At 45.6% G+C, this 18,506-nt stretch overlaps 1 protein-coding gene across 4 annotated transcripts in view; it reads right to left on the bottom strand.

Annotated features, from left to right (window-relative positions):
* The window catches only part of EPS15 (epidermal growth factor receptor pathway substrate 15), a 148,167-nt gene that overhangs the window by 72,713 nt on the left and 56,948 nt on the right, over positions 1-18,506 (bottom strand). For all 4 annotated transcript variants that reach the window (XM_056532263.1, XM_056532265.1, XM_056532266.1 and 1 more), the window contains 3 exons: positions 14,793-14,999; positions 13,497-13,642; positions 10,920-11,076 (listed from right to left, as the gene is read on the bottom strand). In XM_056532263.1, the coding sequence (XP_056388238.1) occupies positions 10,920-11,076; positions 13,497-13,642; positions 14,793-14,999 (510 nt within the window). The remainder of the gene's footprint in view (positions 1-10,919; positions 11,077-13,496; positions 13,643-14,792; positions 15,000-18,506) is intronic.

Genomic DNA, 18,506 nt, shown 5'->3' with positions numbered 1-18,506 from the left:
ATAATGCATCAAAATATACATTTTAAGAGGCAATTTCCCTTACACTGTAACAAAAGAGCCTGGAGAATGTAGAAGGGTGTTATGCATACAGGATTTAGAGAATTCCAAAACATACATCAATATCTTACAATTAACATAGAATGAAGCTGAGAACACAATCAGAAATCCAGATGCCAGCTATTCAGATAAACCAGAACTTCCACAATCACAGCAGCCGATGCAAAAATGCTTTCACTACTGACGAGGTGCTAAGCTCCATATACAGGCATATATACGTATAATCATATAGGGTGGAGAATAAGCTTGCACTCACCGTCACTGTAGTCCTCGTTTCAGAACATTCAGTACAGCAGGGAGGTCAGTTGGACATTGCAGGGGCGCTCAGAGCGCCCCTGCAATGTCCAACTGACCTCCCTGCTGTAGCGAATGCGCTGAAATGTAGACTACAGTGATGGTGAGTGCATGCTTATTCTCCTCCCTATACGATTATACATCAATATCTAATAAACTGGGCTATATGGTGTGGGGACAGAGGGGAGAGTATACATGGAGGGCAGCTTACAGCTGTAGATAGGGAGGAAAGCGCACACACAGCAGGTGAGAATCACATAGGCTGCGTACAAGTGTGAAAGAAAAGCAGAGCACCCACAGCAAGCTCCAGGCTCCTAAACCCACATTCTCACATCCAGCATGCATTACAAAGAAATGACCAACACAATAAGAAGGAGAATCTAAAAAGCTGGCTGAAAACTGCACAAGGTAACCACAAAAATATGAAAAAGTAATATTTCTTAATTTTCACAGCTGTGATTCTATTAATTATTTAAATTATTATTATTTTAATTATTCCTGTTCATATTTACACATGTCCAAAAAAAGTGTCCTCTACCCACATTGCAGTTGCCTACACACCACCTATGGCCCTGCACTACTCTCAGGGTTTGGGTTTTTGTTTTTATTTGTCCTTTGCAGTTCTGTTACCCTCGGATTCCTTTCAAAATCTGTTTCTCAAAATGAACCCGCACACTATTTTCCAAACATGGGAGCGGTGGACACTTCTGCCTTTATTCTATCAGGTTGGGTGGAGGTGCGAGGGTTTGCGATCAATGAAAGGTGAGGGAAACATACTTAAAAACTTGCTCATACGGTTTCAATGTCCTCCCATCTCCGAATTTTCCAGATAGGATAACACAGGGTCCCAAATACAAATCCCCGCTCCCAAACCTACGGTATATCATGCGTGTCTGGGGATAGGGATGTAAACTCCAACTGAAACCAAAAACTATGCTCTCTCTTTTTGGGTTGTATACTATTTAAAAGGTAAATCCACATTATTGTTTTTTATTGCGAAGAGGACGGACCTGATCCCCACCTCTTTTACATTCTATAACCCTTTCGATTCCAGAGAATATAAGTGCGGACGTATTTCCTTTGTATTTGATAAGGAAATGTAGTCATGGACATATTGGTAGTCATTGGGCCAGATGCTTGTTGCACAAGATAAGTGGTCTTTTAGTGCTGCTTATATAATTTAAAGGGTATCTTTCATCAACATTTTTTTGATATTTATATATATTATAGATTAATGTATGCAGAATAACTTTCCAATAGCAGGTTATTAAAAAATATGCTTTTTTCTATTTAATTTTCCACTTTGAAAAAAAAGGCCACTAGGGGTCTCCTTACCAGTCCTGGCCATAAGCTTTTTTTTTTTTTTTAAATAGATTTCAGACTCATGCTGGAGTCCTAAATCTCAGACTGCAGCCGGGACACAGACAAGCTCAGCACTGCTCCCTGGCAGGGAGCAGTGCTGAGCTTGTCTGTGTCTCGGCTGCAGTCTGAGATTTAGGACTCCAGCATGAGTCTGAAATCTATGAAAAAAAAGCTTGCGGCCAGGACTGGTAAGGAGACCCCTAGTGGTCATTTTTTTGAAAGTGGAAAATTAGATAGAAAGAAGCATATTTTTTTTTAATAACATGCTATTGGAAAGTTATTCTGCATACATTAATCTATTACATATCAAAAGTTTTTTTGATGAAAGGTACCCTTTAAATGACATTCTGTGCACCTGATTTTATAAACCACATATTTACAATTTAAAGGGTATTCCGGCCTTCTACATCTTATTCCCTATCCAAAGGATAAGGGATAAGTTGTCTGATCGCAGGGGTCCCACCGATCTCGGTGCAGTACCCTGCATTCTGTGCCGGGGGCTGCCTCTGAGACATAATGTCGCGGCCACGTCCCCTCACAACTTCACGCCACACCCCCTCCATACATGTCTATGGGAGGGTGCGTGGCGGCGTCACGCCCCCTCCCATTGACATGCATGGAGGGGGTGTGGCCGTGACGTCGCATCTCTGAGGCAGCGTCCGGCTCAGAGATCGCAGGGGTCCCAGCAGCAGGACCCCTGCGATCAGACATCTTGTCCCCTATTCTTTAGATAGGGGTTACGATGCATAAGGCCGGAATACCCCTTTAATGAAGTTCTTTATAGGACACCTTTTATTATCAATAGTGTCATCATCTAATAGACATTTCTCGGCATATTGACACAATAGTCGATTAGGAAACACAGGCGTAATGGAACACTGCAGGCAAAATCTATACACTATGCTATTGCTTCTGCAGAATGATAGGTTAGTACATAAGCCATGCACCACAACCCTGCTTTAGGTATAATACAGAGTAACAATTTTGCAAGCAGAGTCCCTTTAACCCAATGACGGCGCCTATTGATACAAAAGACTCGCCAATCTGGAAAAAACTTTTTCATTGACGTCCTAAGCTCGTAAAATGACAATTCGCACTGGAATGAATGGCATTTTAGGCCATAAAATTGCAAATGTTATTGTGTACAGGTAACAAGGACCATGGCTGATATTCTGCCTTTGGGGTATTAAACATAAATCAAACAAAAGATAAAAGTAAAAGTTCTAACCTTGCACAGCCAGAACAGGAAAGACCAGAGTTAGGAATATTAGAGCAAGGCTGAAAGCAGATTGAGGTAGATGGAAATAAAACAGTCCAGCAAGCTAGAACAGAGCAAAAGAAAGCAAACCAGGATAGTATATTAGTGCAGGCAGAACACAGGCCGCTCTCACAAAAGCCTAGGTATAGCTAGTGGGTTAGTAACTTAGGTTCCTTGTGTGCAACTAAAGTAAAGATGGTTCAAATTCTTTAATACATTAGGTATCAATCCCCTATGACACTGTTTCCAACCAAGGTGCCTGCAGCTGTTGCAAAACCTTTGGCTTTCCGGCATGCTCGTAGTTGTAGTTTTCCAACAGCTGGAGGGACCCTAGTTGGGAAACTCAATGATAATGCTCTATGACAAGACATTACATATACACCCCAGACCTACTGCACAGAAATTCCAATGAGGTGCATTACCTTATTCTAGGTCAGGGCTAGGAGCCAGGATGACGCTTGTCATGCAACGTGACATTATGTGACGTCATATGATCAGTCATTAGGGTGCACTCATCCCTCCCTGTGTCACAGTCATTACTGTCCTCCCTCATCCGTCCCTGTGTCACAGTCATTACTGTCCTCCCTCATCTCTCCTGTGTCACAGTTATTACTGTCTCCTCCTCCCTCCCTGTGTCACAGTCATTACTGCCCCCTCATCTCTCCTGTGTCAGTCATTACTGTCCCCTCATCTCTCTGTGTCACAGTCATTACTGTCCCCTCATCTCTCCTGTGTCAGTCATTACTGCCCCCTCATCTCTCCTGTGTCAGTCATTACTGTCCCCTCATCTCTCCGTGTCACAGTCATTACTGTCCCCTCATCTCTCCTGTGTCACAGTCATTACTGTCCTCCCCCATCTCTCCTGTGTCACAGTCATTACTGTCCTCCCCCATCTCTCCTGTGTCACAGTCATTACTGTCCCCTCATCTCTCCTGTGTCACAGTCATTACTGTCCCCTCATCTCTCCAGTGTCACAGTCATTACTGTCTCCTCATCTCGCCTGTGTCACAGTCATTACTGTCCCCTGATCTCTCCGTGTCACAGTCATTATTGTCCTCCCCCATCTCTCCTGTGTCACAGTCATTACTGTCCCCTCATCTCTCCTGTGTCACAGTCATTACTGTCCCCTCATCTCTCCTGTGTCACAGTCATTACTGTCTCCTCATCTCGCCTGTGTCACAGTCATTACTGTCCCCTCATCTCGCCTGTGTCACAGTCATTACTGTCCCCTCATCTCTCCTGTGTCAGTCATTACTGTCCCCTCATCCCTCCCTGTGTCAGTCATTACTGTCCCCTCATCTCTCCTGTGTCACAGTCATTACTGTCCCCTCATCTCTCCTGTGTCACAGTCATGTCCCCTCATCTCTCCTGTGTCACAGTCATTACTGTCCCCTCATCTCTCCTGTGTCACAGTCATTACTGTCCCCTCATCTCTCCTGTGTCACAGTCATTACTGTCCCCTCATCTCTCCTGTGTAACAGTCATTACTGTCCCCTCATCTCTCCTGTGTAACAGTCATTACTGTCTCCTCATCTCTCCTGTGTCAGTCATTACTGTCCCCTCATCTCTCCCTGTGTCACAGTCATTACTTTCCCCTCATCTCTCCTGTGTCACAGTCATTACTGTCCCCTCATCTCTCCTGTCACAGTCATTACTGTCCCCTCATCTCTCCTGTGTCACAGTCATTACTGTCCCCTCATCTCTCCTGTGTCACAGTCATTACTGTCTCCTCATCTCTCCCTGTGTCACAGTCATTACTGTCCCCTCATCTCTCCCTGTGTAACAGTCTTTACTGTCTCCTCATCTCTCCTGTGTCAGTCATTACTGTCCTCCCTCATCTCTCCCTGTGTCACAGTCATTACTGTTTCCTCATCTCTCCCTGTGTCAGTCATTACTGTCCTCCCCCATCTCTCCCTGTGTCACAGTCATTACTGTCCTCCCCATCTCTCCGTGTGTCACAGTCATTACTGTCCTCCCCCATCTCTGCCTGTGTCAGTCATTACTGTCCCCTCATCTCTCCTGTGTCACAGTCATTACTGTTTCCTCATCTCTCCCTGTGTCACAGTCATTACTGTCCTCCCCATCTCTCCCTGTGTCCCAGTCATTACTGTCCTCCCCCATCTCTCCCTGTGTCACAGTCATTACTGTTCTCCCTCATCCCTCCCTGTGTCAGTCATTACTGTCCTCCCCCATCTCTCCCTGTGTCACAGTCATTACTGACCCCTCATCTCTCCTGTGTCACAGTCATTATTAATCTCCCCATCTCTCCCTGTGTCACAGTCATTATTGTTCTCCCCCATCTCTCCCTGTGTCACAGTCATTATTGTTCTCTCTCGTCCCTCCCTGTGTCACAGTCATTACTGTTCTCCCTCATCCCTCAATGTGTCAGTCATTACTGTCCTCCCCCATCTCTCCCTGTGTCACAGTCATTACTGTCTCCTCATCTCTCCCTGTGTCACAGTCATTACTGTCCTCCCTCATCCGTCCCTGTGTCACAGTCATTACTGTCCTCCCTCATCTCTCCTGTGTCACAGTTATTACTGTCTCCTCCTCCCTCCCTGTGTCACAGTCATTACTGCCCCCTCATCTCTCCTGTGTCAGTCATTACTGTCCCCTCATCTCTCTGTGTCACAGTCATTACTGTCCCCTCATCTCTCCTGTGTCAGTCATTACTGCCCCCTCATCTCTCCTGTGTCAGTCATTACTGTCCCCTCATCTCTCCGTGTCACAGTCATTACTGTCCCCTCATCTCTCCTGTGTCACAGTCATTACTGTCCTCCCCCATCTCTCCTGTGTCACAGTCATTACTGTCCTCCCCCATCTCTCCTGTGTCACAGTCATTACTGTCCCCTCATCTCTCCTGTGTCAGTCATTACTGTCCCCTCATCTCTCCAGTGTCACAGTCATTACTGTCTCCTCATCTCGCCTGTGTCACAGTCATTATTGTCCTCCCCCATCTCTCCTGTGTCACAGTCATTACTGTCCCCTCATCTCTCCTGTGTCACAGTCATTACTGTCCCCTCATCTCTCCTGTGTCACAGTCATTACTGTCTCCTCATCTCGCCTGTGTCACAGTCATTACTGTCCCCTCATCTCGCCTGTGTCACAGTCATTACTGTCCCCTCATCTCTCCTGTGTCAGTCATTACTGTCCCCTCATCCCTCCCTGTGTCAGTCATTACTGTCCCCTCATCTCTCCTGTGTCACAGTCATTACTGTCCCCTCATCTCTCCTGTGTCACAGTCATGTCCCCTCATCTCTCCTGTGTCACAGTCATTACTGTCCCCTCATCTCTCCTGTGTCACAGTCATTACTGTCCCCTCATCTCTCCTGTGTAACAGTCATTACTGTCCCCTCATCTCTCCTGTGTAACAGTCATTACTGTCTCCTCATCTCTCCTGTGTCAGTCATTACTGTCCCCTCATCTCTCCCTGTGTCACAGTCATTACTTTCCCCTCATCTCTCCTGTGTCACAGTCATTACTGTCCCCTCATCTCTCCTGTCACAGTCATTACTGTCCCCTCATCTCTCCTGTGTCACAGTCATTACTGTCCCCTCATCTCTCCTGTGTCACAGTCATTACTGTCTCCTCATCTCTCCCTGTGTCACAGTCATTACTGTCCCCTCATCTCTCCCTGTGTCACAGTCATTACTGTCCCCTCATCTCTCCTGTCACAGTCATTACTGTCTCCTCATCTCTCCTGTGTCAGTCATTACTGTCCTCCCTCATCTCTCCCTGTGTCACAGTCATTACTGTCTCCTCATTTCTCCTGTGTCAGTCATTACTGTCCTCCCCCATCTCTCCATGTGTCACAGTCATTACTGTCCTCCCCCATCTCTTCTGTGTCACAGTCATTACTGTTTCCTCATCTCTCCCTGTGTCAGTCATTACTGTCCTCCCCCATCTCTCCCTGTGTCACAGTCATTACTGTCCTCCCCATCTCTCCGTGTGTCACAGTCATTACTGTCCTCCCCCATCTCTGCCTGTGTCAGTCATTACTGTCCCCTCATCTCTCCTGTGTCACAGTCATTACTGTTTCCTCATCTCTCCCTGTGTCACAGTCATTACTGTCCTCCCCATCTCTCCCTGTGTCCCAGTCATTACTGTCCTCCCCCATCTCTCCCTGTGTCACAGTCATTACTGTTCTCCCTCATCCCTCCCTGTGTCAGTCATTACTGTCCTCCCCCATCTCTCCCTGTGTCACAGTCATTACTGACCCCTCATCTCTCCTGTGTCACAGTCATTATTAATCTCCCCATCTCTCCCTGTGTCACAGTCATTATTGTTCTCCCCCATCTCTCCCTGTGTCACAGTCATTATTGTTCTCTCTCGTCCCTCCCTGTGTCACAGTCATTACTGTTCTCCCTCATCCCTCAATGTGTCAGTCATTACTGTCCTCCCCCATCTCTCCCTGTGTCACAGTCATTACTGTCTCCTCATCTCTCCCTGTGTCACAGTCATTACTGTCCTCCCCCATCTCTCCCTGTGTCACAGTCATTACTGTCCCCTCATCTCTCCTGTGTCACAGTCATTACTGTCTCCTCATCTCTCCCTGTGTCCCAGTCATTACTGTCCCCCGATCTCTCCCTGTGTCCCAGTCATTACATCCCCCTCTCTCTCCCTGTGTCAGTCATTACTGTCTCCTCATCTCTCCTGTGTCACAGTCATTACTGTCCCCTCATCTCTCCTGTGTCACAGTCATTACTGTCCCCTCATCTTTCCTGTGTCACAGTCATTACTGTCCCCTCATCTTTCCTGTGTCACAGTCATTACTGTCTCCTCATCTCTCCCTGTGTCCCAGTCATTACATCCCCCTATCTCTCCCTGTGTCACAGTCATTACTGTCCCTTCCTCTCTCGCTGTGCCAGTCTCAAGTGTCCCCTCATTTTCTTCCTGTGCATGTAAGTTATTACTATCTCCTCATCTTCACTCATGTGTCACAGTCATTATTGTCCCGTCATCTCTCAAGAGTGTCCGCTGTTACAGTCCCATCATCTCTCCCCCCATGTGTCAGTTAGCAATGTCCCTTCATCTACCCCATTAGAGGGGGTTGGGGGGGAATGTTGGGGTGGGGGAGTGGAACACATTATTCTTACGTCCACAAGAAGTGCAGTCATATATAAAAAGTATAGGCACCCCTGACCATTTCCATGATTTTCGTTTAAAAAGAATTAGGTTTGGATCAGCAATTTAATATTAAGTTATCAAATATCTGAAAGACACAGTCATTTTCTTTCAGATATTTCAATTTGAATTTGAAAATTAAATTGCTAATCCAAGGAAATTCTCAGGGGTGCCTAAACTTTTCCATACGACTGTATAAAGAGGAGTAAGGACTGTACACTGTGCTGCTCGGCCAGGTACTATGCCCAGGCCAGTGACCTATGTATAGCTTGTGCCCTAGGTACTCGTGGAATCATCCTAATAGGGTGTATTCAGTTTAAAGGGGACCTCTCATCAAATAAACTTTTGATATATTTTAGATTAATGAATGTTGAATAACTTTCCAATAGCATGTTAATGAAAAATATGCTTCTTTCTATTGTATTTTTCCCGATCAGTCCTGTCAGCAAGCATTTCTGACTCATGCTGGAGTCCTAAACACTCAGAGCTGCCAGCCTGCTTTGTTCACAGCCAAACAGGCTGTGAACAAAGCAGGCTGGCAGCTCTGAGTGTTCTCCTTTGTGAACAAAGCAGACTGGCAGCTCGTAGTGTTTAGGACTCCAGCATGAGTCTGAAATGCTTGCTGCCAGGACTGGTAGGGAGACCCCTAGTGGTCATTTCTTCAAAGTGGAAAATTAAATAGAAAGAAGCATCTTTTTTAATAACATGCAATTGTAAAGTTATTCTGCATACATTAATCTATAATATATCAAAAGTTTTTTTGATGAGAGGTACCCTTTAAAATGAGTACTCTGGAGCAGACTACTCCTGCTCGGGCTGCAAAAAAATTAAAAATAAACCATCACTCGGCTGGTGGCTGGCGATAGGCTGAGCGCCATGTGACGCTTCGTTCACAAGGAAGTATGAAGGAGATGGGCCGGAGGACCGATCAGCTGTTGTGGCGCTTCGTGGGAACCCAGGAAGGTGAGTGATGGTTTATTTAAAATTTTTTTTTGCAGCCCGGGCAGGACGGAGCAGGAGTAGTCTGCTCCAGAGTACTCCTTTAACACTGTTGCCCTAGGCACAGATCTATGGGTGCAAATGGCAAATACAGCCCTGCATATAGCACTGGTGCTATGCAGAGAAATAATAAGAGACATAGCACTCACCCATACATGCAAAAAACGAAGATCCTTTATTTCATAAACAACGGAGAAGGTACAAGCAGGGACGGGAAGGTAAAAACAGCAAGGGCTCCTCTGAGCTCAGAGGAGCGGTGATGGCTCAGTTTCGCAGTTAATCCTACTTGGTCACGCCTCCTCTGAGCCCAGAGGAGCGGCGACGGCTCCATTTTGCGGCTAATCCTGCTTGGTCACGCCTCCTCTGAGCTCAGAGAAGCGGCGACTGCTCCGTTTTGCGGCTAATCCCGCCTCCTCTGAGCTCAGAGAAGCGGCGACTGCTCCGTTTCGCGGCTAATCCCGTCTCCTCTGAGCTCAGAGGAGCGGCGACGGCTCAGTTTCGTGGCTAATCCTGCTTGGTCACGCCTCCTCTAAAATCAGAGAAGCGGCGACGGCTCAGTTTCGCGGCTAATCCTGCTTGGTCATGCCTCCTCTGAGCTCAGAGGAGCGGCGACTGCTCCGTTTCATGGCTAATCCCGCCTCCTCTGAGCTCAGAGGAGCGGCGACGGCTCAGTTTCGCCGCTAACCCCGCGTGACCAAGTGGGATTAGCCGCAAAACTGAGCTGACCTCAGAGGAGCCCTTGTTGTTTTTACCTTCCCGCCCCTGCCTGTACCTTCTCGATGTTTATGAAATAAAGGATCTTCGTTTCTTGCATCTATGGATGGGTGAGTGCTACGACTCTTATTATTTCTCTGCATAGAATTTATGGAAACTTTACTTTCGGGACGTTGTTGCCCCGCCCCTAGTGCACTGGACACGGACCTCTTAGTTGCAATATACAGTTAAAACCTCCTGCCACCTCTTTATTTATGTGAGCCCTGGTGCCGAGCAGCTTGCATCCTCTTTTTTTCAAGCAAATAGCATTGGCACTTCCCATTGGGCCGATCAATGTACAGACAAAAGGAAAGAAGCAAATCTGAAACAAATCACTAGAAGTTCAGATTCTAACTAATCTAAACCGTGAAATTCCTGCCGAATCGATCACCTTTAGTCATAACTAAAATCACTGTATATTAGCTGCAGCCTACAGAGCGAGCACGTACTCTGCGGTGTGCAATGTTCATAAGCTACTGCATAGGAAATCGGTCAATCGGCCCTCAAAAAGGGCCGCGTAAGCCTTGGGTAGATTCACTTTACCTAAACTTCGTTACCCAGTATCAGACTGATCGAGAGACAAACAAATTACTTATTAATACTTAATATACACAAAAAGTGCGGTGAGTTTTTGTTATTTCACACCACTCATTCACTTACACATAATGGTCCTGGGACATAAGAACATGGTACATTCCACATCAGATAAGGACCGGGCCTCTATTACAATTCAAAAGTATGAAAAGAAGAGAGATTGTGACTTTTTCCTATATTCTGCATTTCCTGGAACAGAATTAAATTCATGGAATGACAGGAGTACCAGAAACACTCCAGACCGGATCAGTGATCATAGGTGTTGTAGTTATTACATCTGTGTTTTCCAACCAGGGTGCCTCCAGCTGTTGCAAAACTACAACTCCCAGCATGCCCGGACAGCCTTTGGCTGTCCGGGCATGCTGGGTGTTGTTGTTTTGCAACAGCTGGAGGCACCCTGGTAGGAAAATAATGTATTAGATCATCGATTTAACCAGTGATGCAATGCTACACGCAGGCTGAACCTTGGAGGACCTACCTTAGGTGTGGATGATCTTTCGGATGGGGGCATCATTTCTGGAGTGAGGGATTGGGGCGGATCAATACCCTTCACAAGCTTTAGATTGATGAGATGAAAAGCCAGCGCAAATTGTTCTTTAGACAGTTTCCCACCATCTTTTGTGTCACACAACGACCTGCATAGGCACCAAAGGAACAAGACAGAGAAGAAAATATGAAAGCTCCTCTAGTTTTCTTTAATCATTAAAATCATATATAATTAATACAATGTTAGTTCAGCACCTTATTCATTACTGTTCTATGCATTATTCTTCATAGGCCCTTAAAGGGGTACTCCGCTACTCAGCGTTTGGAACAAACTGTTCCGAGCGCTGGATCCGGCGCCGGGAGCTTGTGACGTCATAGCCCCGCCCCTCATGACGCCACGCCCCGTCCTTTCAACGCAAGTCTATAGACATACATTGAGGGGGCGGGGTGTGACGTCATGAGTGGGCAGGGCTATGACGTCACGAGCTCGCGGCGCTGGCTCCGGCGTTCGGAGCAGTTTGTTCCAAACGCTGAGCAGTGGAGTACCCCCTTTAAGAAATATACAATGTATTCACTTTAGAGAGGACCTACTGAGGTGTTTCTAAACCAGTGTGCCTCCAGCTGTTGCAAAACTACAACTCTAGTTTATTAAAACAACAACTACTTAATAAAAAAATTTCATATACACAATACCACCTGCTGTTCCCTATTTTCTGGTCAGTTCTTGACACAAAGAAGCCAATTACTGTGTGAGACGCCACTGTATGTAGTGATTAGCCAAGTGGATATTTCCCGGTCTCAAGAAATAGTCAGGACTTTTTTTTTTTGCACTTTTCAGGCTAGCATTGCTACAATTCACAATTCGGGGAAAAACACTGCTATACCCCTTAAAGGAAAACTGTCATATGTTTTCTCCCGCACTATCCTCAGGTACCGGTGGATAGTGCGGGAGACGCTGAACATTTTGAGTCCTACCTTGCCCATATGCGCTGCGCCATTCGACCGTTATAGCAGTTTTTCTGTATATTTAAATTAGCTGCTAACTGGCACGGGCGGGGTTACTGCCTTCATCTGGCACTGTGATGTAACCGCCGCCCGGCCCGCAGCATGGCTCGGCTAATGAATATTCATATAATGTCTCACACTCTCCTTCTCATCCCGGCCGATACTGCGCATGTGCGGGATTTCCTACTCTACCCGGAAGCTGTCTTCAGCGCTGCTTCATTAGTCCGGAGCAGCGCTGGAGTAAGGTTGTAGGCATATAATGAAGCAGCGCTGAAGACTGCTTCTGGGTATAGTAGGAAATCCCGCACATGCGCAGTATTGGCCGGGATGAAAAGGAGAGTGTAAGACATTATATGAATATTCATTAGCCGGGCGGTGCTGCGGGCCGGGCGGCGGTTACATCACAGTGCCAGATGAAGGCAGTAACCCTGTGCCATCGGTATCTGTGGATAGTGCGGGAGAAAACATATGACCGTTTTCCTTTAAAGGATATCTGGCATCAGTATCATCTGCACTACCCTGTTATACAGGCTTGTACTGCGAGTGACACTGCTCAAAATGAGACTTACCTCTTCCTGATCTGTCGCTGCGTCTGTCATTGTACACCTCTTTTTGGTATGCTAATTACCTGTTTTAGGCATGGGCGGTACTCCGTTCTCTTTCCTGGGCAGGGTTAACTCACCACTGCCGGGTCGTCACTGCACATGGCTTATCAATATTCATATTACCCCATCCCCCTGCTCGCTCGCTCACTGACATAACGACCCATGCGGCGCTTCCTGGGTACATCCAAAGATGGTGTTTGGCTAAGCTCCATTCCAATGGCCATATATTTATATATGTGTGTGCTCTGTGCAGGCATAACACATTATTAGTAAATAGTATGGCCCTTGTGTCAGAGAAAGCGTAAGAAGGGAGGGGGGAATATGAATATTGATGAGCCAGGTGTAGTGCTGACCCCGCAGCCGTGAAGTCACCGTGCCTGGCGAAGCGCTGCCCATGTCGCAAGCAGCTAATTAGCATACTGGGAAAAGGTGAATAACAGCGAAATGCAGTGACGGATCGGGAGGAGGTAAGTATCATGTTCATCAGTGTCACCTGCACTACAAGCCTGGGATTTCTCGTTCCCTTCATTGGGGGATACAGAAACCATGGTTTAGCTGAGTCCTCCAATGTCGGGACCAAAAAATCCCATTAAAAGTAAATAACAAACAATCCTTTTTTTTTCTCGGGGGACACAGTTAAAACATGGTCCCTGTGTCCCAAACAAAGATTTTGCAGGGAGTACAAAAAATCCTCTTCTTCTGGTTTCAAGCAGTTGAAACCCTAGCAGCTTCCCCCCACCCGGGATTTCAAGGGAAAGGTGCACCAATGCTACCCTATGGGGGAAATTCGACCAAATTACTAAGAAAAGCTGTGCATTATTCGAACACACTTTCTAATTGAATTCCTCACCATCTTCCCTGGTTGCTGCCATTGAATGGAAATAGTTCAGCAGAAGAGTTCTGTACCTGTGTCTGTTGAGAATGTCCATATACATGGCATATACTGTAACTGTACTCACCAGATATGGGCAAGCAGTGCGGAAGGTAGTCCAGTTTTCAAGAAGATCTCTCGAACTTCCAGCCCAGACACCAGACCGTCTTGGTCTTTATCAAGTTTCAGAAAAATCTCATCATATTTTGTTTTCTCTACATGTGAAACGACCCACTGTAGGGGGGGAAATGAGAGGTAAAGAGAAGCTCCAGAGGGTCTACTTCAATATTCTGATCTTTAAAAGCAAGTTAAAGGAGATATGCAGCCTTATACAACTTATCCCCTATTCACAGGATAGGGGATAAGTGTCTGATCGCAGGGGGGTCTGAACGCTGTACTACTCTACAGGGCCCCTGGCTCTCCCCATGCAGGAGGCGTGACGCCGCGGTAGACACACCTTCTAGATGTATCTCTATAAATCCGCAAGAGAAGAGGGTAGAAGGCGCTCCCATGTGTAAAACCCTTCGGTTAGGTAGGGTGGGGAATGGAAACCAACCACAGCTGCTTACCAGATGGGGCTGTGTGGAGTCACACACAACAATGTTTAGCGTATGGAGGAATAAACCAAATCGTCCGGAGCCTTCCTGGAAGTCGAATGGACAAAGGAGTGACAGAAAGGAACAGGATTAATGTAGGCGCATGGACGAAGAATTGCAGGAGAGCAGTAGATAAAATAACCAGGTGGGTTTATTCAGCATAGATGCAACGCGTTTCGCTGCGCATGCGCAGCGAAACGCGTTGCATCTATGCTGAATAAACCCACCTGTTTTTTTTTTTTATCTACTGCTCTCCTGCAACTCTACATCCATGTGCTTACATTAATCCTGTTCCTCTCTGTCACTCCTTGGTCCAGATGCATCTCTATGGGAGAGGTGGAGATGCAGCGTTCGTGCATCCCTGCCTCTCCCATAGAGCTGAATGGAGGGGGCGTGTCAGGAGCAGCAGTTCCGAGGCCCCGTATGGGAGATAGCGGGGGTCCCAACTGTCTGACCCCCTGCGGACAGAGACTTATCCCCTATCCTGCAGATACGGGATAAGTTGTCTATGGCTGCAGTACTCCTTTAAAGTAGTCTCTAACTCTGTGTTTCCCAACCAGTGCACCTCCAGCTGTTGCAAAACTACAACTCCCAGCATGCCCGGACAACCAACGGCTATCTGGGCATGCTGGGAATAATAGTTTTGCAACAACTGGAGGCACCCTGGTTGGGAAACATTGCTCTAACTGCTACAAATATACCAACATGACCATACAGCTGCATACGTAATACCTGTCTGCTGTGGCCGATTTGGTTATACAGGGTGTTATGTGCTGTTTCATTCCTACCTGTGTCGCGGGTGCTTTTGTGGGTATAATTCCTACAGATGGCAATGAGTGTCGTGGCTCTTTAGAAGGTGGCATTGGCAGAGGTGGGATTATTGGCAATGATGATGGTGGTCCTGAAGTTTTTCTTTTGGATGGTGGCACCAGTGCAGGAGGTAATACCATGGGAACAGGTTCTTTTTCTAACGCGGAATACACCAGGAACATAGCCTAGAAAGTAAAAACACATACCATGTCAGGCTGGGTTCACATCACGTTTTTGCAATACAGTTCCCGTATCAGGTTTTTGATAAAAAATGGATTCCACGAAAACCAGACTAAACTGTATCAAAATGTGTGTACACATGAAAAATGATGTCCGGATACAGCCGTTTTTTTTAAGAAAAATTTAGTTTTTAACTTTTCACTCCATTATGAATAAAGTTTCGCTTGTTTGATTGAAATTCCAAGAAAAAAAAACTGTGCAAAGTCAAAAACTGTATGGTGCAAACCGGATGGAACCGTACACACACATGGTTCTGTACGGTCCCCATTGACTCCCATGTTAAAAAACCATATAAGGTTTCAATAAGGTTTTTCACTCGGACCAAAAAACGCGGTAGGCTACGGTTTTGGGTAAGGGAAAATGGTACGGGATGCAAGCGGATGCATTGTTTGGCATACGGTTTTCAATGGAGAGTCAATGCATATGGTTTTCAATTTGAAAACGTATACAGGAACTGTATTGCAAAAACATGGTGTGAATGCAGCCTCAGACAGGTTTAACTATTAGTACAGCATCTTATCTCAGGAAAGTAAAAAGGGAATCTGTATTTACTGGTAAGAGCTACACACAACTTTGATTAGATGTTAGGGTATGAAAGCAAACTGTACCTTTCCTGGAGATGGTGGCGGCTGCCAAAGTTATAAAATTGCCTTAAAAGGGGTACTCTGGTGCCAAGACATCTTATCCCCTATCCAAAGGATAGGGGATAAGATGCCTGATCGCATGGATCCCACCGCTGGGGACCCCCGTGATCTTGCACGCAGCACCCCGTTAGAATCAGTCCCCGGAGCATGTTCGCTCCGGGTCTGATCACTGGCGATCACAGGGGCCGGGGCACTGTGACGTCACGGCCCCGCCCCCTCAATGCAAGCCTGTGGAAGGGGGTGTGACAGCAGTCACGCCCCCTCACATAGGCTTGCATTGAGGGGGTGGAGCGTGTCCTCACAATGCTCCGGCCCCCGTGATCGCCAGTAATCAGACCCGGAGCGAACATGCTCCGGGGACTGATTCTAACAAGGTGCTGCATGCAAGATCACAGGGGGTCCCGCCTTTGGATAGGGGATAAGATGTCTTAGAGCCAGAGTACCCCTTTAATTCTCAGTCAAAGTGTCAAGGAGGCGGAGTAAAGTTGCTCAAGTCCCACATCCTGGCAGGTCTTGTAGCTTGCCTTAACATCCCAGCCCCTCCTTAACTGATGTACAGAGCCCGATACATCAAATAAGAAAGATCTGGGAGATGAGAAAAGTGAGGGGGCGTGTCAGGATGTGGCACTTAAGCTTGGCCCCGCCTCCTTCATTAGCTGAGAAATAAAAAGGCAATTTTATATCTTTGGCAACCATGATCAGCTCCAGGAAAGGTACAGTTTGCTTTAATACCCCAGTTACTATCCAATGTTGTCTGCAGCTCTTAGCAGCAAATACAGATGGCAGATTCACTTTAATGTAGCAGAATCAAGTGCAGGAAAACAATTATGTAGATTGTAAATTAAATTTATTATCTCGCTAATATTGGGGTTAAAAGTCTGCTCATATATCTTTCTTATGCTGGTGCAGCACACTCCTTGGTTGTGCACTATTCTATATCCTATGGCTCTCTGCGTATGCTGGGAGTAATGTATTCACAAAAGCTGGATATTCGGAGGATGGATAGCAATGGGTCTACCAGGGTGCCTCCAGCTGTTCCAAAACCACTATGCCCAGCATGCCTGACAGCCATTTACTTGGAAGAAATTGCATTACAAATTTTGGGGGCTTTTTCTCCTTTTACCCCTTATGAAAAGGTGAAGTTGGGGTCTACACCAGCTTGTTAGTGTAAAAATGCTTTATTTTTTCCACTAACATGCTGGTGTTGCCCTATACTTTTAATTTTCACAAGCGGTAAAAGTAAAAAAAAAAAAAAAAAAAAAACAAGACCCCCAAAATTTGTAACACAATTTCTCCTGAGTATAGAAATACCCCATATGTGAACGCAAAGTGCTCTGCGGGCGCACAACAAGGCTCAGGAGTGATGGCGCACTATGTACATTTGAGGTCTAAATTGGTGATTTGCACAGGGGTGGCTGATTTTACAGCGGTTCTGACATAAACCCTAAACAATTAATACCCACATGTGAACCCATTTTGGAAACTACACCCCCTTCACAGAACGTAACAAGAGGTATAGTGAAACTTAACACCCCACAGGTGTTTGACAAATTTTCGGTAAAGATGGATGTGAAAATGAAAAAGATAAAAATTAAAAAAATTCACAAAAATGCTGGTGTTACCCTTCATTTTCACAACTTTTGCGGAAATTTGTCAAACACCTGAGGGGTGTTAAGGCTCACTGTACCCCTTGTTACATGCCTTGAGGGGTGTAGTTTCCAAAATAGTATGCCATGTGTTTACTTTATTTATTTATTTATTTATTTATTTTTTTTGCTGTTCTGGCACCATAGGGGCTTCCTAAATGTGACATGCCCCCCAAAAACCATTTCAGAAATGGGACTCCTTTTCTAAGCATTGTGGTGCGTCCGCAGTGCACTTGACGTCCACAGGGGTATTTCCATACTCATAAGAAATGGTGTTACAAATGTTGGGGGGTATTTTTTCCTATCACCCCTCGTAAAAATGTACAATTTGGGGTAAAAAAAAAAATTTACACATCCAAATTTAACAAAAAGTAGTCAAAGGCTCACTGTAGTTAAAGGCTCACCCCTAGTTACGTTCCGTGAGGGGTGCAGTTTCCAAAATGGTATGCCATGTGTTTTTTTTTTTGTTGTTCTGGCACCATAGGGGCTTCCTAAATGCGACATGCCCCCCAAAAACCATTTCAGAAAAACTCACTCTCCAAAATCCCACTGTCGCTCCTTCCCTTCTGAGCCCTCTACTGCGCCCGCCGAACACTTGACATACACATGAGGTATTTCCTTACTCAAGACAAATTGGGTTACAAATTTTAGGGTGATTTCTCTCCTGCTCCCCCTTGTAAAAATTCAAAAACTGGGTCTACAAGAACATGCGAGTGTAAAAAATAAAGATTTTGAATTTTCTCCTTCACTTTGCTGCTATTCCTGTGAAACACCTAAAGGGTTAACACACTTCTTGAATGTCATTTTGACTACTTTGAGGGGTGCAGTTTTTATAATTGGGTAATTTATGGGTTTTTCTAATATGAAGGCCCTATAAATTTACTTCAAAACTGAACTGGTCCCTGAAAAATTCAGATTTTGAAAATTTTATGAAAAATTTGAAAATTGCTGCTGAACTTTGAAGCCCTCTGGTGTCTTCCAAAAGTAAAAACATGTCAACTTTATGATGGAAACATAAAAGTAGACCTATTGTTTATGTGAATCAATATATCATTTATTTGGGATGTCCATTTTCCTTATAAGCAGAGAGCTTCAAATCAAAATTTTAAAGTTTTTCAAGAAATTATGCAAGTATCAGCAAAAATTTGTAGAATATGTCACG

This window comes from Hyla sarda, chromosome 7 (genome assembly GCF_029499605.1).
Source record: "Hyla sarda isolate aHylSar1 chromosome 7, aHylSar1.hap1, whole genome shotgun sequence".
Classification (NCBI taxonomy): Eukaryota; Metazoa; Chordata; class Amphibia; order Anura; family Hylidae; genus Hyla; species Hyla sarda.
Note: the sequence above shows the minus strand (reverse complement) of the source record. Positions and strands in the feature narration are given on the sequence as shown.